Below are 26,637 nucleotides of genomic sequence, written 5' to 3' on the forward strand. Positions count from 1 at the left end.
ACCTTTGCTCTCAAACTTGAACTCTGTAGCACAAAAAATTGGTTTTGAGTCTTGGTAGTACAATTACTATTTGATATTCAGTAAATCTTGTCCCAGGGAATATTGTAAAAGATAAATTTCATTTCCTTCCCCAGATAACAACAGATCTTATGCTGGTATTAACAATAATTCCAGACCTAATTATTTTACTGCTCTCTGATGCCCTTGATTATTTTCAAATCCTCAAAGCAATCACTTCCCAAATGCATTGTTTCATTGTTCTGAGCATTTTCCTTTCCTAACTCATCTTGTACCTTTCCCTACTCATCTGGTTCCTTTCCTTACTCATCTTGTTCTTTTCCCTACTCTATTGTTCCTTTCCCTACTCATCTTGTTCCTTTCCCTACTCATCTTGTTCCTTTCCTTACTCATCTTGTCCCTTTCTTTACTCATCTTGTTCCTTCCCTTACTCATCTTGTTCCTTTCCTTACTCATCTTGTTCCTTTCCTTACTCATCTTGTTCCTTTCCCTATTTATCTTGTTCCTTTCCCTACTCATCTTGTTTCTTTCCTTTCTCATCTTGTTCCTTTCCTTACTCATCTTGTTCCTTTCCTTACTCATCTTGTTCCTTTCCTTACTCATCTTGTTCCTTTCCTTATTCATCTTGTTCTTTTCCTTACTCATCTTGTTCCTTTCCTTACTCATCTTGTTCCTTCCTACTCGTCTTGTTCCTGTTCTCCTTCTTTTTCCATTCATTTTCCTTTCTTCCCAAACCTTGTTTTTTGATTAATCTCTATCGTATAATCTAGGAACACGAAAACTATGAAAAAATGGTGATGGCACAACGCCAACAAGAGCAGTTATTACAACAACAAAAACAGCAGATGCAACAACTTGTTGACCCGGTGGAAGAAAAGTACGCTGATACTCTTCAACAACAACAGCTTCAGCAGCAACAATTACAACAGCAGCAACTTCAACAGCAACAGCTTCAGCAGCAACAGCTTCAGCAACAACAGTTGAGGCAGCAACAGATGCAAGCAGAGCATGCTCGTCAACAACAGATTCAACTTCAGCAGCAGCAACAACAACAGCAGCAGTTAAGACAGCAGCAGCTCCAACATCATTCTAGCATAGAACAACAACACGAAGTGAAGTATGCAGATGTCTTGCAACAACAGCATCAACAACAACNCAACAACAACAACAACAACAACAACAACAACAACAACAACAACAACAACAACAACAACAACAACAACAACAACAACAACAACAACAACAAGAGCAACAAGAGCAACAAGAGCAACAACAACAACAACAACATCAGCAGCAACAACATCATCAACAGCAGCAGCAACAACATCAATATGAAACACAAGTGACACCTCAAGAGCAGAAATATGCTGATGTACTTAAGCAACAACAAGAAGAACAACAACAGCAAGAGCAAGAACAGCAACATCCGGCAGTAACGTCAGAGGAGGAAAATCTGTATTACCGGTTAGTTTTTTTCTTCATTTATTTAATTCATTATTTCAGTTTTTAAAAACCTTGAAATTACAAGATTGTAACTATTTGTAAATTTCATTTTTTATCAGTAATTGTTGAAAATATCTACCAAAAATCTAAGAGTTCATTATGATATTTTGTCTAAGAATGTAATTTCTTTTCCGCAAAATTATTAAAAAATCTAGTGAACCATGGTAATCTGAAGTAAAACTGTGCACAGTTAAATAATTAGTGCACATTGCAAAATAGTTCTATTATGATGTGCATATTGTACAATGTACTGTACATACAATATACAAGGTGTCACAGCTAAGGCTGTATAAAACTTTTGTAGGTACACCCAGCAGCTGTATCAGCAGCCTGCTGAAAATGAGCAGCTCCCTGCTGCCGAGCAGAGCAGTTGTATGTATCAGAGCAGCAGTGGGGCGGAGCTTAAGTACTCCCAGATATTGGAGCAGCGTGGAGAAGCAGTACAACCTGAACCTACCAATCCAGAACCTGAATCGACCCAGGAGACTAAATTTTCACATCTACCGGAGTTCCAACGCCTCTCAACTGAACACTCCGCTGTCCAGCAACAACCAAGCGTAGAGGAGCCTGCAGTTGAGCAACAGCCTGAGGAGGAAACTCACACAGCGGCTGTCAACGTCAAAGAAGAGAGGGCGGAACGGCAAAGCTGTCAGTTTGCCAACCAACCCCAGTTAACAGTTTCAGTGGCTCACAGGGAATCTTCAGACTCGACAAACGAAGAACCACCGTCGTCTACAGCAGGCAAATATTTCTTTTTTGAAGGATAACAGTCAGTATGGTTTGTTAAAATTATTTCTTTTCACCTCAAGTTACAAACAAGAATTTATGTCTTGAAGAAAAAATTTTACTTTTGAAATCATTCAGATGTGCGGATCAAGAGAGAAAAGTTGGACGAGGATTCAGGATCTATTGCCGATATTCCTACTCCAAGATCTTTAGGTAATCACTTCGGAATGCTTTGCGACAACCTTCCATTCAGGGAACAAAAGTTCCAAACCGTGATTTGGTCCAGACCTGACACTGAGTGTCAGGTTTGGAACATAAAGAACAATTACAATATTTCGTCCCCTGCAATTAAACACTACGATAGTAAAAAGAAAATCTTCAAATCCTTAACTCAAAATTTAAACATTGCTTTGATTCAAAATCCAAATTTAAATATTTAATTTGTCTTATCCCTACATTTGATAGATTCCAAATTTCACCGCGTAAAATCAAATATTTTTATTTATTATTTATTTATTATTTTGGAATGTGGATGGGAGTGGGAGTTCCTTCATGATCTGTTTTCATATCTATTTAAAATTAGGCCTATAAAACTGTAAAGAAAGAAGACGACAGTTTGATGATAAATTATAGTAAATAAACAAGAAACATCGCAATTGTTTAATTGATGCACAGCCACATTGATGCATAACCTATATTGGTAAAACTATTTACAACAGCATGCAGTACAACATTTACTTAAATGCGTCTTCCTACTCTACAGATTTATGGTTCTCACAGTATCGCATTTGACCCTGAAAAAAATGGCAGAAAACAATTTACTTATTCCTTTGTGTCAGGTATTGTGTCTAACCTACAGTTGGGAATACAAGCTCCTGCTCCGAACCTGATGAGGTCTGCCCCTCCTCCCCTGTCCAGGGGCCCACCCCAGCTTCATGGACCACCTCAGCTGACCGGCCAACCCCGCCTCTCAGGACCACCACGGCTACAAGGCCCGCCCAGTCTATCTAGAGGTCCAGCCAACCTCACGAGATTTAGTGCTCCGCCCTCTTTCAATTTGCCTCAGGTGCCCATCTTATATACTCAGTGTACTGTAAACTGTACATTGTACCATGTACTCTGTACAGTGTAAATGTAAAGTGCACCCAGTACACAGTACACTGATGTAGTGTATAGAGAGTGTATCGTCATGAAACCTAGTTTTGTAAATCTGGTTTCATGAATGTGGTCAAATACCAATATTTTGTTAAGAAATATTATTTTTAATGGTTTCTTAACATTCGCTTGTTGTTTTCCAATCTCTTGAATTAAAGTCTGTCCAAATGCATAGACCCCAAAAAGGAAACTTTCTCACTCTGTGAGTATATACTGGAAAAAGGAAATTTACATTTGTTGAAAACATGATTTAGGTTTATATCTTAATATATTATGCGTAGGAAGAAAGTGTAATAATCAAAATTATTGTTTTAATATTGATTATTACACTTTCTTCCTACGCATAATAATATTATACCACATTCTTGGAGGATTTGAATGTATTCCCAGAATTAATATGTTAATTCTTATTTTAAATTGATCTATCTATTTATCAAGTTCCCGGTGTATAATTCTTGATATTGTCACTTAGGTCGTGGATCTATCTATCTATCAAGTTCGCGGTGAATAATTCTTGATATTGTCACTTGGTTCGTGGAATATCATAATTATTACACAAAATGGGTGACAATAACAAGAAATACGTAGTAAATCCGATAAGAATGTGGTATAATAGAAATTAAACTCCCAAAATTTGTTTGGAAATCCAGGGAGTAAGGAATAGAAGGGAGATATAACCATATGATTATACATGCTTTGCAGACGGGTACTTCATTTGAGTAAGAAACATTTGTCTGATGTACAATTACCGCGTATACAATAACCTATTCTGAATATTTCTTATACATATTGAGTACCGTCGGCAAAGCATGTATAATCATATGGTAGGGCGAACCGCGTCAGTTATATCTCCCTTCTATTCCATACTCCCTGTGGAAATCTTATTATCTTCAAATCTATCAATGAGTTTAGAAGGATTCACGCCAAAGATTGTTTCTTAGAAGATATTTTCTATAAAATTCCAAATATTTAAAGGGACCAGTTGTAAATCCTTTATGACATTCGGTAAACAAAGTATCAATCAAAATTTTGTTACCAATCCCTTGAAATTAAGATGACCGGACCTGGGACTGTGACCTCACTTCAAAGTTTACTCCAACGTCCTCCGACGTTACTGCAGTCTCGTCCTTCCTCCTTTATCAGAGGCCAGAGGCCGGGGGACCTCCCTCCCCTAGCGGCTCAACGACCTCCTCCATCCCTGTCCCGGGCTCAAGGACCTCCTGGTCTGATAGGAGGTCCTGGAGGTCCTAGACCTCCGCAACTCAGGCAGATGCAGCCACAGACAGCGCAAGGTATTGTTATTAATGAGATAGAGGGGTCAGCTAAAACTATATTAAGAAAAAACATGTATTTGAAAAATGATGTCAATCAGAAAATTATAATTACTCTTCCCTAAAATTCTGATTCTGAAAATTCGTAAACTTCAGCTGCAACCGGCAACATTAATATTTGCATAGGAGGACCACCTGTACTCAGAGATCCTCGTACCGGAGCCCAGCTGAGGTTTCAGCCTCCGAAAGGTTGGGCGTCTGGAGGCTCCTCTCCTTCCCCTGGAGGTCAGATGAAACCAACCCGACCTCCGTCTTATCCTTTAAGGTATTCAAATCCGGGAAAATATGTTAATGTGACTGTTGTAAGCTTAATTTCAAGTAAACCTATGTGCAAAGATGACAATCCCCGAGGGAAAATAGTACGATTAAAAGCTTTGATGTCCGATCAAGAATGAAATAGATGTTCTTCTTCTTCTCAAATACTTTATTAGTATTAGAAAATGATCATGAAAGATCCCCAATGTGAGATCCCCAGACCGCCGTCCGAGTAAGGGTCTCAGTCAGGTGCTGATTCCCCCACCACTTCAATCTGGCACAAAACTTATAAATTTATAAAATTATTTAGTAGCTTGGTCGGCCTCTATATTTTCAGCTAAGATAACGAACTTGATGATTATATATCCAATGTAAGAAAAACGAGAGATAAGAATTTTAAGAAATCCGCGAAAATTATGAATAAGGCCATAAATGCATAAAGCTAAAATGCATAAAATGAAAGAAAAACGAGAGATATAACTTTTAAGAAATCCGCAAAAATTATGGATAAGGCCATAAATGCATAAAGCTAAAATGCCTAATATGTATTAGATGTTAATTTTATAAATTTGAAAACTAACTATTTTCAATTGTGGTTTCTCTACTTCTACAAAAGTGACTTGCACAATTCTACTGCATGAATTTATAAAGGAATCATCAGAATTTAACATTTTTAAACCTGTAAATACGGCACTATGATGATTTCAAGGGTATGGTTTTGAATCGGGCAATGCCATCTTAATCCATGTAGGGTCACTTGAAATTACGCTAACTATCGCTTTATGCTGGTTTACGTATTTTATACAATCTCAGGATCAAGCATTCATCTCAATCTCAGGATCAAGCATTGATCTCCATCTTATGCATTGATGATCATTCTTAAATTCCTCTCAAAAAACCAGTGATGGTCATTCCCTACAAGGAAAACTTTCATAGAGGGATCAAATTCAGGGCATTGATCCTTAGAATTTAGAAGTGCCTATATTGCATAACGAGATCAAGCGTTGAAACTGAAATTTTTGCTTTCACACTCCATTTATACATAAAAAAATAAACATTTTCAAATCAAAACTTTGAAGTTATCAGCTAATATTTAACCCTATTCCCGCTGGGGGGGGGTCAATTTGACCCCCTCCCCTGTAGTATTTTTTACATAACTCAAAAAGTATTGGTCTGAGGCTGTTGAAATTTTCTGACTTTTCTTACATACCCATAGCCCTCCCTTTAGGCCTAAAACAGGGCTTTAATACTAACTGCCTGAGTCCTCAGGCACACTGCCTGAATGACTGCTTTTTCCTGTAACAAACTAAATCTTTGTTTTGACCTACTTTCACTTGTCAGATTTTGATAAAATTTAGCTTTTTGGAAAGCCTTTGACAAAAGAAAACAAATTGCACAAGTTTTGCGAGAAAAAAAATTGCAAATTTTTTGCAAACAACCTGTCAAAGGAAATTTGCACATTTTTAGTTTTTCTTGATTAAAAATCATGTTATTTAAAATTTTGCAAAAAATTTTGCATATTTGAAATGGCATGGTCAAGGGCTTTTCAAAAATGTATGATTTTTCATTTTTTTGACAAATTTTTTTTGGCACACATTTTTACTATTTAACTGGATTTTGCAGATTCTAAAAGTAGAGCACAAGAGCTTTCTAATGATGTATCATTTGTCATATTTGGACATCAAACATGGGATTTAGAGGGGGGGGGGTAAATTGACCCCCCCCCCCAGCGTATCCTGGTTTTCAAGTACCCCAGCAGGGATAGGGTTGAAATAGCTGAAATGTCAAGACAAATGTCGAAAGACGAAACAAACTTTTTTTAAGATTTCCTGGAGTCGCTCCTGGTCGCTACCTTCCTATTGCTCCAAACCTCAACACCCATTTCGTGCCTAACTCCTCTGGTATCCTGGTCCCTATGCAGTCCGCCCCCCTTCACCCCGCCCTCAGGACCCTGGGCCCGCCCTCTCCAGGACAGATGAGAAAGGTTCTCCTCTGCCCAACATGCAAAATTCGGTTCCCGGTTCCGCAGCCGGATCCAGAAATCAATTTCAAGGTTAGCTGTTTTATTTAAGATCCGGTTTTTTTTAAATATGAAATATTGCTTAAAACCCGGATCCTTTTTTAAAATCAAAATCCTCCATAACTAGAGTTCTTTCTGAACAAACAAAAGAGTGAAATTTTGATCTAGTTTTTATTTTAAATGATCTCAAAAAGTAAGAATGATTATTTAAAGAAACCTGTACTAACCTGACCCTAAATAAATGAAAAATTAACAGCTGTCGTAGGTCGGATATTACAGTAGGTCTTAAGTCTAGTAGAGGGGGATATTGCTTATAGACGATGTAACATTACCATTAATATGTATTTAGGGAAACTTCTGCTGCCACGTGCTGTTAAAGCATCTAAGAGCAGAGGTAGAGGCTGACATGGGTTGCGACGATCTAGAGATTTGTCCAGCTGATGATTGCGAATATAATATTGTACAACTCAAGGAAACCAAAACAATAACAATTACCATATTTTCTACGTGTTAAAAGACAATCACTAATATCCTGGGATTGAATTTATTGAACTTGAACTGCCTATAACGGGTTTAAATTTAAATCACTGATTTAAATTCTTCCTTAATCTTTACCTTTGAATCGGTGGTTCAAATTTGAACCGGTAGTTAGTAGTTCAATTAATCTCTCGGGAAATCATTTTTCAATATTTGTTAATATTGTCAGTGGTCTTCAATTTTTGGAGCGACAAATACTTGTTAAACCTGAAACACGTTGCTTAATAGTGGAGAAAATTTAGAAGAAGAAAAAAATCAAGTTCTGAATTTGATTTGATATTGTTTGGTATTAGGAGGACGGTGTTCCGGATTCGGAAACATTCTTAATTAAGCATTATATTGAGAAACATCTGGAGACTCTTCAACACCTTTTACAGGTAATTAATATGCAGATTGATTTGATTGATTGATTGATTGATTGATTGATTGATTAGTTGATTGACAGACAAAAAACATAGAGATATCTTTTACAGGTTTAACCGAAGAATAGATTGATTGATTGATCATATGATTTATTTAGTGTTTTGATTGATTGATTAAATAATATTATTATTAATGGATTGATTGTTTGAATGATTGTATTTGATCGAGTATTAGGTTAAAAGATTTAGGATGCCTTTATTTACTTATTAGTAAGTATTGATTGATTAATTGATTGGTTGGTTGGTTGGTTGATTCATTGATTTCTATGAGCACCCTCCTGAGTCCTGATTTAAAACTGTTACAGTAGGTAAACCTAATTTTATTGATTGATAAACTGATTAACTTGATTAAATAACTAATTTATTTATTTATTGTGTGTCTAGGATAAATATAACATAATTGTTTGATTTATTTGTTATTTGTGGTGGATTGATTGAATGATTGCCTGACTGAATAATAGCATGAGTGATTTATTGATTGAATTGTTATTTGCTGTCGATTGATTTACTGAAAGCTACCAAACTTGATTGATTGATTGATTTTAAATTTTTGGTTAATTGACTTCTTGATATTGTTGGCGAGATTGATTGATTAAATAATTAATTAATTTTGGTTGATTGATTGATTAAATTGAATGAATTTGATCGATTGATTGATTAATTGACTAGGACCACCCTCTTTACTCTCCTGAATCTTGTTTGAAAACTGTTCCAGTAGTTAAACCTAACTCCCAGGTAAGAACTTTAAATGAAACTCTTTTTCATGAAGATTGTTGAATTTTCTCCGAGGTATTTAATGTTCAATATTCATTTATCAAACTATTTTCAAATGAAAATCAAAAAACTTTCAAAATTTTTGTTTGTTAAAATGTAATTTTTGTAGAAGAATGCATCTTTCTGCGGGGTGTTCATTTTTCAGATATTCTTTCTAAGACAATGCAACTTCTGAAATGTTTTTCTCTGAAACGGATTTTTCAAATTTCACGACGTTTTCCTCTATTTTTATCATTTTTGTGATTTATCGAAAAATCTTATTTTTGAAAAAGAAGGAATTTTATCTGCCTTTTTTTGTTTCCAAGTGATAAAACTTTCAAAACTGTTATCAACAACTCTCCCATCTAATGGAACCCATCAATTTATTGCTTAAACGCATTTTTACCTTTGATGTAAAATTGTTGTTATTTATTCAAGGGAGAAACGACGAAATCTCAAGTGGCCCCCCCCCCCCTTCCCCAATTAAAAAGTTGCATGTACGATTTAATCCAAGCAACAACTGAAACGTGTTGGATTCTGCATAATTCCGCAAGGCATTTTTGAATAAAATTTTAGAGAGTAAAACAATAATATCTCCATACTTTATGTCCAGACGATGTTTTAAAGGGTACCATTGAAAATGACTAATTAACTTAAAAGATTGTTATTGTTGTAGATGCCTGGTCTAGCTCCTAAACAAGCTGGGATGCCAAACAACAAACTCAAACCAATCTTTCGTGATAAATTTTATAAGTTCTCTAAAACAGTTGCCAAGGAATGGTTTATTTGAACTTTGATTTAAACGAAAACTTATACCCCCCCCCCCCCCCCCNATTTAAAGTTTTACACTTTCGCCCTTTTATCACTCAGATTCTGTCATACCTTTCAAATTAACTTCGCCCCGCACCATGTTATGTTGGCCAAAAAGTGAATAAATCTACCAAACCAGTGTGAGGACCCTTCGGTTTGTGATCCTTCACTTGTAGTCGTCTTCCTTACCCAGTGGACATCCAGGTATTCAATCAATTAATCATGTAAATTTAGTCGTCTTCATTACTCAGTGGACTTCCATGTATCCAATCAATTAATCATGTAAATTTAGTCGTCTTCATTACTCAGTGGACTTCCAGGTTTTCAATCAATTAATCATATAAAAGCCGTCTTTCTTTCAAAGTGGACTTCAAGGTCTTTCATCAACTTATTATCAATATATTCATTGTCTTCTTCATTTTGTGATCAAATGATAAATCATTTGCATTTGAGCAAAACCATTCTTAATTCTTTCTAGAATCTGAGTAAATTTGCTTGTCTTTATTTTATTGTTTTATGACTTTTTGTAATACTTCAATATACTACTTAAATTTAATTATTAAAACAGAAAAATAATAATCTAATTTTGTTTTTATTTCAGAAGAAACTACAGTATTGCAGGAATCCGAACCCTTGTGCATTGGATCAGGAAAACAACAAAATTAATAATTTTATTTTAGTAAAATTTAATATTGAAGAAAAAGTGTCAAAATTATATCTAAATATACAGTATACACCCCTGATCTGATTTGATTTGACATGTTGTTGTTGTTAGTGAGGTGCACGAGGAAATAGACGGGAAATCCTTGTACCATCATCCCAAGCTCAGGGAGTTCATCAGCCTCATGGAGAACAGGCTCGCCAGGGGGGAAACAGGTACAATGGGGTGGGGTGAAGTACTGATGTTTTATAGACACTTTTTTATAGACATATTGTTTTAATGACCTTTTGGGGTTTTTTGACATTAAGTGCTCAACAAAGATGCTAATTATTCGACACAGCAAAATTGTATTCTCGATAAGTTTGCTATTATTACATCATGAGAATTGTTTTCTCTGGTCAAGACGAATTTTTAAAACAAAAATGAATTCCTAATATCTTTAATCAGAGAAAATTTTTGGCATAATGTAGATTTAGCAAACTTGATTAGTATGGAATATTGAAAAAGGATTCACATCCCAGATTCTTGTTGAGCCTCTTAATAGTCTAAAAACTTTAGACCTCAAAGCGATGTCCATCTGTAGGTAGAAAGGGTAGGGGATGCAGATACATGGGGGGGAGGGTAACAAGAGAATAATAATCAAAATTGATTAAGTTCCTGAGGGCCGGGTGTAGAGACTAGAGAGAAGGACTTAAACTCATAATAACTCAGTCTGTCCATTCCTAAGTTCCCAGCTGTTTGTTGATTGATTAAATTGATTGATTGATTGATGGATTGACTAACTGATTGGTTGATATATTGTTTGATTGATAAACTGGTTGATTGATTAATCGATAAACTGATTGATTAATTGATAACCTGATTGAGTAATTGATAAACTGATTGATTAGTTGATAAACTGATTGATTGATTGATTGATTGATAAACTGATTGATTATTTGATTGATTTCCATCAGGTTCCGGCCCCGTTCTTGAGCAATCGCTGCCGGTCAAATCCTACTATTCACCAGTCATATCTACCTCCTCCGACCTCAGTAAAGCTACGAGGTATAAACACTAAAAGGGACTGTTTTTTTTTTTTTTTCAAATGACTTTCCATTTTTTAAAAGGGCCGTGCCCGGTTTACAACAGTGTCGTTTATGTTTTCTGGCTTGAATACTGATCAATTCTCAAGAAATCCGCAAGTCACTTGTTGTTCGTTTGTAATAGAGAAACCATAATTGAAAATAACGATTTTTTAAAGAGAAATTGTGGATAAATCATTCATTCCTGTTCAGACAAAGTTATAAGGTTACCATTGTGAATCTGACATGCCACTCTATAAACGAAGGGTCTCTTGAAACTTCGTCCGTCAACCCTTAACCAGGACAAGAAATTTACGGACACTTGATTAGGCCTAAATCTGACACACATTGTCAAATTTGGGACGTAAGCGCGGTTTATGAACTGTCTTCCCCTATAAAGAACAGCTGGGATACACATAAAAATGGAAACAAAGAGAAGCTGTCAATTACTTGTAAACTTGTTTTTTGAAAAAAGCTAAAAATCAAAACCTCAAAAATTCCTCTTTATTGTATTGATATAAACGCTGACCACTGTATTCAGATGCCGGTTCTGCAATGAGAAGTTTAAACATTCTACCAAGCTGTTGTATCATATGCTACATCTACACAAGGTAATAATAATATTTTAAATTGATGGTTTTCCAAATTTATCAAGTACAGTCATAATCAGAGACCCAGAAAGACTCTGGCAATTTGAAATGCTTAAGAAAGTCAGACTACATTTATGACAGGATTAGGGATATTTTATTATTGTTTCATCAATCATATTTGTAAAATTAGATTTAAAGTCGTCTGATTAATTCTAAATGTCCAATTTACAACAATAACCATTGACTGATCAAGGATGTGAATCGGAGATGCCACTCAATAAATGGAGGGTCACTTAAAGGGAATGTTCCCAAAAAAGGGTGTATAGGCCGATATCGAATTGAATTTGACATTTATTGCTACTTATTTTACTTTTTTGTTCCGTATACAAGCAGAAAATAGTAAAAACGTTTTATACCCAAGAGAGGAGCCTCCATATAAATTTTCAGTGTTGGAGTACACAGATCGTTAATAATTCAATTAGATAAAAAATTAATCATTCAGATATTACGACCTATTATATCGAGCAGTCGTATACACTACAGTTGATATTTCATAATATTGTAAGGTTTTTTTAGGATGTACTTAAACGACGCATTTTTGGCCGCTATGTGTCTCCTATGGTAAATTCCTGAAATTTCTAGAGCAGAGACACCTAACGGCCAAATATTCGTCGTTTACGGTTGAAAGTAATGAATGGTTTGTTGGTTAAATATAACCTTATATACATTTTAGGCAAATCCAGTGCATTTCATTTGTAAATATTTGCGCTCTAAGCCGGTTAACTGTTCCACCTGTTCCCTGCCGTGTATGAGCCCAGTCATTTTCGCACTTCACAAAGGAACCATGAATATTAAACACTAGGCTTATCTTCGCTTTTAACTGAAAACTGTTGCTCTTTGTCCATTTTTTTGCGGATTTTGTAAAATCGACTTTTTTTAAGTCGATTTTGTAAAATCGACTTTTGGTGGATTTTGTAAAATCGACTTTTGGTGGATTTTGTAAAATCGTTTTTTTAAGGCAATTTTGTAAATATAATTCTTATTATTAAGCAGAATGGGGGGAAATTGTGTAAAATATAATAATATTTCACCTTTTTGTGAATTGTTATTTAGGTGACACTTAAATAATTATTCCAGAGATATGAAACTTCAGGTGTCCCTCATATTGACGATTGTCTGGTTTTGTGTACACTGTACGATGCAGAGAAACTCACAGATTTTGCATTATTTCAATATTTTCGAAAATGAAAATCAATATGTTTGGTTTGGAGTAGATCAGCATGAGCTTGGGATAAAGTGTGACACCTGCTCTAAGGAGTACAGCTCCGTTGTGGAGTACTATAGTGAGGATATGTGCGGGGACAATGCTATTCCTAAGAATGTCAAGATGTATGTCAATAACACTATAGCAAGGTAAGAATAGGAGTATGTCAATAACACTTATAGCAAAGAAAGATTATGAGTATGTCAATAACACTATAGCAAGGTAAGAATATGAGTATGTCAATAACACTAAAACAAGGTAAGAATAGGAGTATGTCAATAACACTATAACAAGGTAAGAATAGGAGTATGTCAACTCAATAACACTATTGCAAGGTAAGAATAGGAGTTGTCAATAACACCATAACAAGGTAAGAATAGGAGTATGTCAATAACACTATAACAAGGTAAGAATAAGAGTATGTAAATAACACTATAGCAAGGTAAGAATAGGAGTATGTCAATAACACTATAACAAGGTAAGAACTATTGAGGTTTAATGCAAAAGCATAACCAATGATAATAGAGATTTTGCAGGCACTACGATACTTTTAGGCCATTTCTCTATGGCAAGCATGTTCATTAAGTATTTGAAATTCCATTTAATAAACTTGAAAGCTGTTAGCAAACCCTCTCATTTTTTTAATTTGATCTAAGAAGATTTAAGATTAATTGTAGTTTTTAAAAAGTATAATATTTTTATTATTTCTTGGACCATTTGGGGGGATTTCGAGTAGGATTTCCAAGAATGAGAAAGGTTTTTACTTTGTACTTAGTTGGGCAGGATACTGGAGGGAAGGCACACAGCCCCTGTTTTTCGTCCGAACCGCATATGACGTCAAAAGTTTAACTTCTTGGCAGTGTGCTCATTTGGTTGATACCGCACTATTTTTTTCGTCCAGCATTTTTTAAAATTTTATCCTGTTTAAACAAGAACATCTAACATTTGCGGTTCGGACGAATATTAGGTACGGTGTGTGCCTTCCCCTCATGGTAATTCTGTTGAATAATAATGGATGAGACGGGGAAATTGTCAAATTGCAGTTCATCCCTGTAGACAGTGTAGTTTCGACATTTTTATTCTTATCTCCAGAAATCCTGTGGAGTCATCCTTGAGAGTAGTTTATTTTTTACATGTTTACATCTGCAGTTGACATGCACTGCAATCCAAGGTGTGCATGCTCTCACGCAAAAATCGAGCAGTATTTTGCCAATTGCTCCTTTTAAACTTAGAAACAAGGCTGTTGCAATTTTAAAATGTGTATGCCCAGGGCTGCAAAAAGTCTGTGAGATAAAACCAAATGCCAGGGCTTTTCGAGGCTGTCTACAAATTTGATGACTAACTTTCAAAATTTCGTCTAGATCTCAGTACAAGTTTTTAACTCCGATTTCATGTCAGTAATTCTATTTTATTGATCGCTCCTGTTTTATCTTACTATTCATCTTATCTTCATTATTTTTTCATTAAAACAAGGTCTGTATTTGATGATACAGTGGAATCCATAAAACTGTGGAATAGGAAGACGACTATATATATTATTTCAATTAGTCCAATAAACATAAAACGCATTAATTTGCTCTGTCTATTCCAGAGTTTGTCGGGTCTCACTTTATAAACTTGTTTTGTTTTTCTTTCTTTTTCTCACATAAAGTTAATTTTCTGTTACATAATTTGAAACGTAAAATCTGTAAATTTCGAAATTTTTTCATTTGATTGTAAAGTGAAATAAAAAAATTTCTCACTCCAATGAGATATTTGTAGTTTGTGCTCAAAGCTTCCTCCGCCTTTGAAATTAATTTATTTTTGCCAAGTAATGTTTTCGGGTTTGAAAATGGTATTCAGTGCAGCGCACATAAATCTTAAAAACAAGTTAAAAATAACTAGATGAAATTGCATATATTTATATATATGTATATTCGTACTGTGTCGTAATCCATTTTTAGAATCTTAGTAATAAGGAATAGATTTTTTTATTCTGAAAAATATTCACCTCTGAATCCCTAGGTGGTGAAAGGGCGTTCCTAAATGATTGATTGATTGATTGATTGATTGAATTTCTTTAGACTGGAGAAGCTGGAAGAGGATGCTGAGATAATTGGGGAGAATTTCTCTCTTCACTACACTAAATATGCTAAACGACCTCTTATGAACGATCTTCCCATGGATTACAGGTAAACACCTAATATTTTCCGGGCGATAAAGTGACTTTATCGCCCTACAAAAGGGCGAAAAAGTAACTTTATTACCCTGCCATAAAAGTTTCAAACTTTACCCTGTATATTTTTTGTTGAAGGATGGGTGATAAGGTTATTTTATCACCTTGTTGATGTAGGGTGGAATTAACTTTATCACCCTACAGCAGGGTGGTAAAGTAACTTTATCGACCTGCTAATAAATAGCTAGAGAAAAAAATCACAGCAAAAACTTGTTCGCACTTAATAATAACAATTACAATAGATAATTTTTTAATCTCGGAACAATTAATCCTTATCCTTAAAGGGACTGTAAGCAAAATTTCAAGTGACCCTCCATGAAAAGATGGCAATGCCTGATATACAGCAGTTTCCTTGAAAGCTTGATCAAGTATGAGTTAGATATTTATTCTCCAAAGTTTTTCATCCTTATTCATACTTTTAACTCAAAAGTTTATTTATTTAAACCAATTTAGCGAATAAAACCCTAAAAAACTACTTTCTAAAGAGAATGGGGGAGATTTTTTAGGAAAATAAACAACCCCTGTTTTTTAGATCTCAGAAACGGAATTCTCCCGAGAAACCAAGAAGAAGAAAATATAAACCCTCGCGGTAAGTTGGTTTTAGTATTTTTTAGATTTTTTTTGCTTGAAAATAAGTAAGCCATAGCTTGATAATTGCTTCACTTGTAGTTTTTGAGTGTCTTACACCTAGTGTTTATTAATCGTTTTGGATCGTTAAAAGAAATAAATCAATAAAACTTCCATGATTTAAAACTGTATAATGTTGAAGTTTTTTTTAAACTTTGCAATATCTTTATCCTAAACAAAATTTAAATGGAAAAGCGATTCAAAAACGATCGTTATAACACATTCGTTTCGGATCGTTTTTGGGTCGTTTGTATTGAATATATTTTCTGCCAGGGTCCAAATGTGACAAGGTTAAAGAAAAGCAAATGTTTAGAATTCAAAATTTAGGAAACATTTGCTGCTCTGACATTATGCAAAATTTGAAAGAAATTGTAATTATTTATTTCCCTGTTTAGGGGTCGGGAGAGTAGATTGGAAAGTGATTATATCCCTGAAACTGTTGAAGAATGGGTTCTAAATATCCCAACTATGCTGGATGCCAGGGTTGCAATATCTATGAATGATAAGGATCTAGCAGACGATGCATTAGGTAACATTTATATACAGTGACAGTCCTGCCATTTCCAAAATGTGGTCTGCCTTTTTTGTGCCTTCGCAAGATTTTAATGAATTCGTCCAGAATGAAACATTTTCATGTTTTCAATTAATTGATTGAAATTTTCGCCAAACTCTTGATGGCAGACCACATTTTGGAAATGACCGGATTTTAAATTAAAATTAAATTAAATTAAAAAGTCTCATTCTAATATTTTCTAAAATTTATCAAAATTCATCAAATATTGAATGAAGTGTAACAAAAAAATGTCAGCCAATTACTTAAGTTTTGAAGTGATAACATATAAGTTTTATAAAATTTACTGCTGATTTCCACTATAATTTTGTTGTGGTTTTTTATTCTTTCTCATTAATTTTTATGAAATTTTCATGTTAAAAACATTTCACTTTAAAAAAAAAATGGTTTTGCGAATTTTTTTCAATGTTCCGAAATTATTTTTAGATTTTTTAAATCAAATTTAATTTTTTTTTACGCCTAAAATCCGAACAAAACATAATTTTTGAACATTTTGTCCAAAACATCTATAATGCCTGGGTTTTTTTAAATTACCCTGTATATATATTTGATTTGTGTATATGTTTATGTTAACTATAGCTGGCCAAACGACTGGACCAAATTGGTTTAAAAATTCTCTCATGTATATACATTTCAATATACATTATACAATATACATATAAAAAAATGGAATTTTTATATTTTTTTCAAACATCTATTTTTTTATTTAAAAATAGAATTTTTAATCAAAATTCGAAATTCTTTTGTACAACGCCTCGGACACTTCATCTAGTCACTTATAATTTTTAATAAACTAATATATTTATTATTTCAGATGTTCAGTACGATGTAACCTACTCTACCCCTGAACCTGGGCTTGAAACGGAGCCTGCTGCTAAACGGATAAAACTAGAGGACAACGAAGACCCTTCATCATATAAGTAAGTTTTTCCAAGACATTATTTGACCCAAATATTTTCTTGATTTTACTATTGTTTAAAATTTGAAATTAAAGGTTAAACTATTAAGCACTTTTTTGTTCTTGGATCCGGATCTAAGGATCTAAAATTTTGAGGATCCTATGATTCTTAATCTTCATTCTTACCCCCTCCTCAATACATCATCACTTTATACTAAACTCTTTTAATTTTTCAACCNCCCCTCGAACTCAATGACAGCATGACATGCGATGGCCGAAGAATACTGAAATTTGTTAAATGATTCGGCTAGTTTTTCTAAGTGAACATAGAATTTTTTTCTCAGCTCTTATTACATATTTTATTAGCTTAGGAACCCAACTTTGCCAGGAGTCAAATTTATGATTTTCATATTAAGTGGGTTTTTCTGCACGTAATCAAAATATCCGGCAAATCGGTCAAGATGACGAACAATGATTACAATTTATAAAATAAAAAGATATTTTTATTATGTGTTGAACAATTGCCTTGTCTAACTTTTTAGTTTTTTTTTGTTATTTTGTTCCGAAACAATTTCATAACAGCTAAGACTTTGGATCATATTGTGAACTTAGAAGTAGTGATGTATTTTCTCTATTTTCAATTTTGGAGTGTGGGTGTAGGACGTCCCTAAAAGATTGATTTGACTTGATTTGATTTGAAGCGCAAGAACCCAGCTTTGCCTGGAAACTAAATGTTTTTTTTATAAAAGTCGACCCATGGTCTACGAGTTCCCCAATCAAAATTTGAGGCAAATTGGTCCTTGTTCACGAGTTCTGATCGAAAATACTAACAAACAAACAAAAATCACTACTTAATATATAAAAATAGTGGTTAAGTTTTGGATGCCTCAAATTTTGATCAGGGAACTAGTAATGTTCTGGCTTGATTTAAACATTCTAATTTGAGTGGAATGACTTCTTTAGAGGAAGTTTAGTTTTCAGAGCTTAAAACTTTAGAACTGTGGAGATCAATGCTTTGGTCTCCTCATGGCTCTTTTTGTTAATTTCAAGAAAATGTATAAAATTCAATCAATCAGAGTGTTGATTGCAGAGTCGAGAAATTTTGAACTTTTGCGCGCGCATTTAAAGAGAGAACTCGCAGTGGTTGCAATCAAGCCGGGAAATAAACAAAACAAAAAAGAGGATTAAAGCATAAAATCATAAATGTCGACAGTGACTTAGATTCAAAAATAATAATTAGGATATTTAATACAAGAGTTTTCAGCTTGGACAAATTAGGTTCCTAAGCTAATTAATTATAATCCCAGAGTCCGAATTTAATAAATTTGAGCCGCGTCTCAAATCCGTCAAAACACGGTATTAATTGAGCGCCGGCATAAATCTTGAAACATTGAATACAATATTTAATAAAACCATCCTTATTTTACCCGCGTCTCAAATTTAAGCCTCGGCTCGAATTCTTTAAATTCGGCCTAAGGAGTAGTTTGTTGTTTAAATGGTTTCCTTAAGAGCTGTTAAAATTGTCGAAGCTTATTTTTGTAGCTGCTAAAAATAAATAGAAAAATTACCTGTAGCTGCATGAAGAGGAAAATGATGTACGACAAGAAAAAAACCTGGATAGTACAGTAAAGATGATCTGAAATCTTTAAGCATGATTATTCCATGGTTAAATAATGTCCAATGCCTTAATGACTTTTTAATGATTTAAGGAAACTAGTTCACTGTTCAAGGGAATCTTAAATAAAAAAAAACAGTCTAAATCCCGCACAGTTGCTCTTCAGTAACCCTGGATTCGAAATTAAACAAAACAAAAATATCTTGTTAATTATATTCGTTTGTCATTTTTTAATTGATTATTGTGCAGGTGCAAATTTTGCGAGGAAGAATTTCGAGCAGCATGGAGTCTTAATGTACATTACAGGTGATTTATTTTATAGTGAACACGCCAATTTCCTTGTTGATGTTTGAACCTAAAAATCCTTATTTACAGAAGTTATTTTTGTTTTAAAGGGCATTTTACAGGATAAATAACATCCATGATTGTAATACTTTTTTTTAAAGACTTTTCTATAAAATGAATATATAAAAGGAAATATAACATTTAAAAATTATTTTAGGACGAAACACACTGAGAAGCGACATACGTGTGACACCTGTTCAAAACCTTTTGCTACAATGACAGATTTAGAACAGCATGCTTTAGGAACACCGACATTCAAACTTTCTAACTAAAAGTTTACGGAAAATCCACGAAATTTACAAGAAAACCGGTTTATCCGGTGTCGCGAATCTCTATACCCCTAAAAACAATTTCATAATATTATTTAAAAACATTGGCATAACAATGAAAGTTAAAAAATTGCACAAGTAACTGCCACGCAGTTTATTCTAAAATTATTTTTATGAGAGGAAAACACACAAAAAGTTTTTTTTTATTTATTTATGTGTTTATTCCAATGAAAATACTTTAATAAACATATTTAAGTGTTTTATATTTAAACATTGGTTTTAATGCCTAACATTGCTGTTGGATTGGGTAAAATTGCGAGTAAAAATGTGGGACAAAAATTGAATGAAAAATTGAACGTGCGTGGATTTCTAGTGCACAAAATGAAACGGGACGATGGTATATCACCAAAACCATCCCTGAGTCATGTATACAAACCTAGTCCTAAATCACGGCGGGCTCGGCCCAACCTTGAAATCTATAGAAGTCCCTCAAAGAGTCCCAGGAAGCCTGGGCCCGGATCTAGGGTCCCCAGGCATAGAAGTCCATCCCCTAGTCCCTCTCCTGGTCCACCACCTATATCCTATATATGCGAGGTAAGGAAATAATCTTTAGCTTCTGGCAAATTGAACTTAAAGGGACTGTATGCGTAATTTCAAGTGACCCTCCATGCAAAGATGGCAATGCCCGATTTACAACGGTACCCTTGAAACCGTTGTCTAATCAATAATGTGGAAGATATTGTCGTTTCTCGAGCTTTAAAAGTAATAAACATTCATATCTAATAAATTCTTACTCAGACAAAGCTTGAAGGGTTGTAAATCGGTCATTGCCATCTTTGCATGGAAGGTCTATTGAAATTATGCTTCCAGTCCCTTAGCATTGGGATTGTATGGGATTTTCGTTGTAATATCAAGTGACCCTTCATTTACAGAGTGGAATACCCGATTCGCCCCTTTAAACCTTAATCTGATCTAATCGTTGTTTTTATAACCTAAAATGTGTTTAATTCTAACAATTTTCTCAATTGCTTCTAAAGCAGGAATTCGCAAGTAAATTTTTAGAGAAACCACTAGTGAAAATAATCGATTTTCAACGAGATTTTTAAATCGGAAATGTCACGCGATAAATTTCAATTACATCGCATTAATCTAACATTATTTTCAACAAAATTCGACTCTATCGAATTATAACAATGTTAATTCTTTAAAATATATAAATAAAATGGCGTTTATTTGACAACATTTTTATCATGAAGAAGAACACATTAAAAACAGCGGTCTCAAAACGACGATAATTGAATTGAATTTAATAGAATTGAATTCTTCAAAAACGTCTCAAATTGACATGCATTTAGTAAAATCATAAAAAAATTTTAATGCGTAGTGTGCGTTGTACGCAAATAAATTCAACCAAATATGCGTTAAAAGATGTAACTTTCTAAAAAATTTGTTTAAAAATGCCATTATTAAAGAAAATTAATCAATATTAACAAAGTAGGTAATATGATGACTTAAATTTAACAAAATCCATCTATTTATTATATTGTGACTAATACCCCAACCCCGTCCAAAAAACGCAATTTTTTAACAATGTGCAGGACTGTGACGAATGTGAGCCTGGGTGTACGCATATGACGCACAGCGTAAAGCTGAGGACTGGAAGCTGGATGACCCATATGTCCGAGTCCGGTCATCTGCGGACTCGAAGCTCCGCGGAAATACGGATGCAAACTGATTGCAGGATTCAGGTTAAGAGTTTTACATTTAAATAGTTCCGGATTAATTTTCCGAATCAATTTTTAAATTGTCCGGATCTAAGGTGCTTTAGATTTGATTTCCGTTCACGCTAAGTAATGCCGTGCGATTCATGATTAAATTTTTTATCTTTGCTAATTAAGGTAATTAACTATATTTTGACTTCGAGATTACCTTGTTCGACTACTGAATTAATCTCATCTCTGAACATACAAATAATCTCATCTGACCATACAGTCATCCTACTTTGACTACATCCAAGTAGAGGACCTGTAACGCAGGGATGACCTCCTGTTACCTCTATGTAAAGCCTGAGTTAGGAATGAACCTCTTACATCTAAGATGTCCTTTGAAACCTCAACGATGACTTATGCCCTCTGAAGACCTCGAAGATCTGACTTTCGAGATTACCCCCAGAAGACCTCCTGTCACCCCTAGATAAAACCTCCCATGAACCCCTATTTACAACCTTCAATGGTCCCCTAGATGACCTCCTGTTACCACCAGATGCCCTCCTGTCACCCTATTGATACCCTTTTGTGATACCTCCTTGATGCCTGCCTGTGAACCCTAGATATGACCTCCTGCGACCCTTAGATGACCTCTTGTGTGACCCCTCGAAATTCTCGCCTCTGATCCCGTCTGGACCCCTAGATATTACCTCCTGCGACTTCTAGATGAACTCCTGTTTGAACCCCCCCTAGATAGTCCTTCCTTTGACCTCCTTAACACCTAAATGACCTTCTGCGACACCTACATTAACTTATGAGTGACCTTCTTAATGTTCTTGTGTAACCCCCGGATGACCTGTACTAATTTAGTAGTGCATTACACTTTTAAACAAAGTTATGTACTTTTTTCCTAAACTATAATATATTGTAGTTAATGACCCTGACCTATAGCCCTGTTTATGGTAATAAAATCAGAAAACTTTGGAAGATATTGGCTAAAGCTGATCAACTAACAGGAAACAGTTATGAATTCAACTCGCCAACTAAATGCAAGGTTAGTCAGCTTACTGTGAACATTTCACATGTACACTTAAAAATACTTTTTAACTTTTACGTACATGTACACTGTAACAGGCACGTGATTGTACAAATACCTTTTGATTTTATTGTAAATGTAAAAATATGCAACTGTATAAATACCTTTTACTTATAACTAGCTTGAGAATCCAACGTACGCATTGCCCAGTGTACTCATAGTTACCCTGCCGTTTACCTGCACTTGGTCGTAAATTACGATTTTAGCTTTTTTCTAAAAAAAGTGGACCCACTCAACGTGGAATCTCAAAAACTAACTAAGAACATTCCCTTGGGTCTCCAAAGTTTCCCAATCAAAGATGTAAAGATATAATTGTTCAGGTACGAGATTGCAAAGAAATGTCTGCGACCGCGATGGATATGTTTAGACATGTTAGGTAAGCTTATAAGCTAAAATTAAACTAAATAAAGTACATAAAACCCGACATAATCAATAGTCATATTTAATCAATTACATTTTTAGTAGAATTAATATTATTAAATTATTTTCTATTTGCTCTTCTTTTGTCCGCACTTTCTTGACAATTTAGAATGATTTTTGATGACTAACGGTAAAAATAGGAAAATTGGATATCGATCGATCGATCGATCACAAGGCAAGTTTTTCATATCTTGATACTTTTGACCCAATTATTTATTTATTTTCCCCAATTTTACGAATTGAACCATAAAAATAGGTTTTATGCTACGCACAAACTTACCTAACTTTGTGGGAGAAAATAAATATTTTTTAAGAAACTTGTCAACCTTACATCTCCAACAAGTTGCCAAAGTTATCGGGGTTAAGTCAGATTAATGATTGCATGTTAAACGTTTGTGCGTCCTCAATATTACCTTCTTTCTAGTGCGTCCTTCATTAGTATCTCTATGCTTGGCCAAATAATTGCTTTCTCCATTTATTTCTTGAAAACTGTGTCAGCATAATTTAGTTTTTCTACTTTTTAGAAGTCAACAGTTTAATAGTTGTTTGACTGAGTTTAAATTGACAAAATAGAATTCAGTTAACATCCCCCCCCCTATCCTCTGTGGGGAACTGTACTAGTAAGATCTAACTTCAAGAACTCCACCACCACCACTTCAGGGTTTCTGCCAGAGCAAATTTAGGTCAGTTTACCTGACCTAACTGACCTGCCACTTTCAGATTTGGAAAACAACTGCAAATTTTGAGCAAAAACGTGCCAATTTGAGGAAGAATAATCTACCCATTTAGAGAACAAATCTGTCAATTTAGGGGAAAAGTCTCCCTAGGAACAGAAGAAAAGGAAATTTTAGTCAAAAGTGCTAATCGAGATATTCAGTTGGTAACATTCTTCTTATTTCATGAATAAATGTGCCATAACGTGTGCCTAATGTCTTGGTACATAAAATCGGCCACAAATAAAATCTCAATTCATAAAATCTGCCACACAAATTATAAATGAGAGGTTAAAATCTGCAACACAAATTATGTTAACATAACAAATGCCATAAGATATACTTGACACATAAAATCTGCCACAAATGCAATTAAAGCGCAGAAAATCTGCCACAAACATAATCTAAATGCAGAAAATCTGCCACACAAAATAGGAATGAGCTTAAAATCTGCCACGTAAATTATGTTATATCATAACAAATACCACAAGTTATACCCTGATACATAACTCCTGCCACAAATGCAATTATAGTTTAAAATCCATAAAAGATGTCACAAAAATATTTCACTCAAAGAAATGCTTTTAGTAATATCTTGGCACATGCAATCAGATAACACAAAAAGTATCCAAATGCAAACACATGGAAATGCCAGGAATAAAATTTGCCACAATTGCAATCAAATCTCATAAACTATGCCGTAAAGAGATCATTTTATTGCATGATATCTTCAGAAGAGGGGGGGAAGACATTATCAAAGATAAAAAGGAAACTTTTTGTTATCATGCAAATACAAAATATCGTCTCAATAGCTTGTAAGAGAATGAAGACATGTTTCAACATATCTATCAGTGTGTAAACAGTTGATATCAGTTTTTTAACCTTGATTCATAAATCTTAACATCTTCTGAGGTTTTTTAGGCAAAAAAAATTGGATTGATTATAAAAATATTTTGCTAACCTTAATATTTCGGCCACTTTATCAAAATCTGTCCCATTTTCTTTTAACCTAACTTCCCACCAAAAAAAACTTATTAATTTGGTTAGTTGAACGTCCCTAGAACGTCCCAACATGCAAAGTTGGTAATGCTCGATTTACAACGGTACCCTTGAAAGCTTTGTCTGATTAAGTATGAATTAGATCAATTTTTTTTGTTTGGTCAAACTGTTTGATCAGATTAAGGTATTAATTGGGTATCGATGTAATTTGGGCATTGCCATTGTTCATGGAGGGTCACTTGAAATTACGCTTTCAGTCACTTTGTTTACGATAAAGAAATCTAGCGTAATTTTCTATCTATCATTGGGTATTTAGTTAGCCGCCCCCCCCCCCTCAAAAATATCAAGGTTTTTTCTAGGAACAGATTCCTGAAAGGTTTTGTGAAAATACTTAAATACATTATTTGTGTGTTCAGGGAGCAGCACCTAACCACGATAAAGAAGCTAAAGATCAAGATCGGAGCTCCGCCGGAAACCAAACGCTCCGGCCGGCGGCCGGGACCAAGATCAAGGACGATTCGGTCCTCATCCAACCCTTTCCCATTCCAGTGCGGGTCTGCTACAGAGGAATCTGAGAATTCATAAAACCCTTCTCACGGGTTTTGAATCCCTCTGTATTGTTACAAATCTGTTAACTACAGGGCGACCCATAAAACTTTTGAAAAGGAAGACGATTTTCAGACTTAACGATGACCAAGTAGTCCAATTCACATAAAACAAAGCAATTGTGCTGATTACAAACCCATTTTTTTTCAAGCCACTTGTAAAGCTTTTTGATTTTGATTTCATATTCATTTATTCATATTTTTATTCAGCTACCAAGGACTAGATAATACTAATAAAAAATCACAATTTACTATGTAGTTTGGACCCACCTAACCAGAGTAGATTGTTTTTAAGATAGTTTAAATGTCGTCTTCCGGTTCGACAGTTTTATTAGTCTCGCTGTACGAGAATATGCCAGTATTTGAAAAGAACTGATAACCCAACTTGCTTTAAACTAAATTTTACGGTTCCTTTAACGGAAGTTTTACCAAAAACCAATCTCAAAATTGTTGTTTAACTTTAGATCTAGAACATATTCGTAGTATTGTAGAGAGTGAAGGGGTTCATATTTTCCTAGACCAGTTTTTAATTCAACATAATGTGCCCCTCCCACCCCTCCCCCATTATAAAACGTAATTTAAAGTAACTTTTGATATAAAAACATCCACGCCCTAATCACAACGGTATCCTTTACGCCTTAAACTGGGTAACAGTGAGAAAAACACCTATCTTGAAAATAATGATTAATTCTGTAATTTTCCTTCGTTGTCTCTGCTGCTAAAATGAAAATCCGCACGTCACCTTATAAAGAAAAATACTAACTTTCAGATTATAAAAGAAGAATATCTCCATCACTTTCGCTCAGAATATCGGTTAAAGAGGAGCGTTGTGAATGAGACAGTTACTCTTCAAAAGGAAGGGCACATGAAATTTGAATTTAAGATTTGAGACGGAGAAGGGCCGGGGGGGGGGAGGGGAGGATCTATAGGAAAAAAATGCACCCCCAGATTCTAGTGTGTACTATGCATTCATACAATAATATTCTTTGTCATTTTAAAACTCTAGATTTTATCCAAATTAAAGTTTTTTATTATTCTTGAAATGAAATCCTATGCTAAAATTATTATGCAATTAGTTACTAGTTCCCAAATTTGATCATTTTTAAAACCTTGACCAAATTGTTGTTCTTAATTTCTGCGTAATTTGCCTTTTTCATCTAGTTTTTACAATAGGGACAGTCCAACTCTTTGAAAATAAATACCTTAGACCTCATTTTTCCTTTTTTCTCCTCACAAAGCATTTCCTCCGACTGAGATAGTCACAATGAGAATCCATGTTAAAATAATGATATATCTTCAAATTGGTGAACAGTCTCTTTTTTAATTCCCAGTATTTCTAGTTTAGGATTTTTTTCTATTCCACCGTAAACCTCAAACCAGAAAACTAATTCTGTGTTAAACCATTAATTACTGAACATTATAGTATTTTGCAAATTTATGAAATACTGA

At 34.4% G+C, this 26,637-nt stretch overlaps 2 protein-coding genes across 2 annotated transcripts; one reads left to right on the forward strand and one right to left on the reverse strand.

The window, feature by feature from the left end:
* Positions 1 to 239: 239 nt before the first annotated feature.
* Positions 240 to 770, reverse strand: LOC111695770 (U1 small nuclear ribonucleoprotein 70 kDa-like). Its single transcript, XM_023465208.1, has one exon. The coding sequence runs from the start codon at positions 733 to 735 to the stop codon at positions 325 to 327; it is 411 nt and encodes a 136-aa protein (XP_023320976.1). The 5' UTR covers positions 736 to 770; the 3' UTR covers positions 240 to 324.
* A 39-nt stretch (positions 771 to 809) lies between these two features.
* LOC111695787 (uncharacterized) lies at positions 810 to 25,958 on the forward strand. Its single transcript, XM_023465228.1, has 30 exons — positions 810 to 1,130; positions 1,268 to 1,482; positions 1,826 to 2,262; positions 2,386 to 2,460; positions 3,087 to 3,313; positions 4,457 to 4,694; positions 4,860 to 4,998; positions 6,813 to 7,041; positions 7,358 to 7,480; positions 7,839 to 7,922; positions 8,637 to 8,702; positions 9,397 to 9,495; positions 9,670 to 9,734; positions 10,132 to 10,179; positions 10,306 to 10,406; positions 11,148 to 11,238; positions 11,797 to 11,866; positions 12,579 to 12,684; positions 13,120 to 13,258; positions 15,173 to 15,280; positions 15,857 to 15,913; positions 16,347 to 16,480; positions 17,337 to 17,442; positions 19,285 to 19,341; positions 19,538 to 19,623; positions 20,023 to 20,243; positions 21,248 to 21,397; positions 22,287 to 22,409; positions 22,772 to 22,827; positions 25,000 to 25,958. Exons 1-30 carry the CDS (start codon positions 810 to 812, stop codon positions 25,166 to 25,168), a joined length of 4,140 nt encoding a protein of 1,379 aa, XP_023320996.1. The 3' UTR covers positions 25,169 to 25,958.
* Positions 25,959 to 26,637: the final 679 nt, after the last annotated feature.

The sequence above is a fragment of the Eurytemora carolleeae genome, unplaced genomic scaffold, assembly GCF_000591075.1.
Source record: "Eurytemora carolleeae unplaced genomic scaffold, Eaff_2.0 scaffold76, whole genome shotgun sequence".
In the NCBI taxonomy this organism is placed as follows: Eukaryota; Metazoa; Arthropoda; class Copepoda; order Calanoida; family Temoridae; genus Eurytemora; species Eurytemora carolleeae.

Bases quoted from the DNA above. Each gene is read 5' to 3' on its own strand.
- LOC111695770 (XM_023465208.1), bottom strand. From the start codon at position 735: ATGAATGGAAAAAGAAGGAGAACAGGAACAAGACGAGTAGGAAGGAAC.
- LOC111695787 (XM_023465228.1), top strand. From the start codon at position 810: ATGGTGATGGCACAACGCCAACAAGAGCAGTTATTACAACAACAAAAA. The intron at 3,314-4,456 runs GTGCCCATCTTA...CTTGAAATTAAG, and splicing joins CCTCTTTCAATTTGCCTCAG to ATGACCGGACCTGGGACTGT. The intron at 8,703-9,396 runs GTAAGAACTTTA...TTATTGTTGTAG, and splicing joins TAGTTAAACCTAACTCCCAG to ATGCCTGGTCTAGCTCCTAA.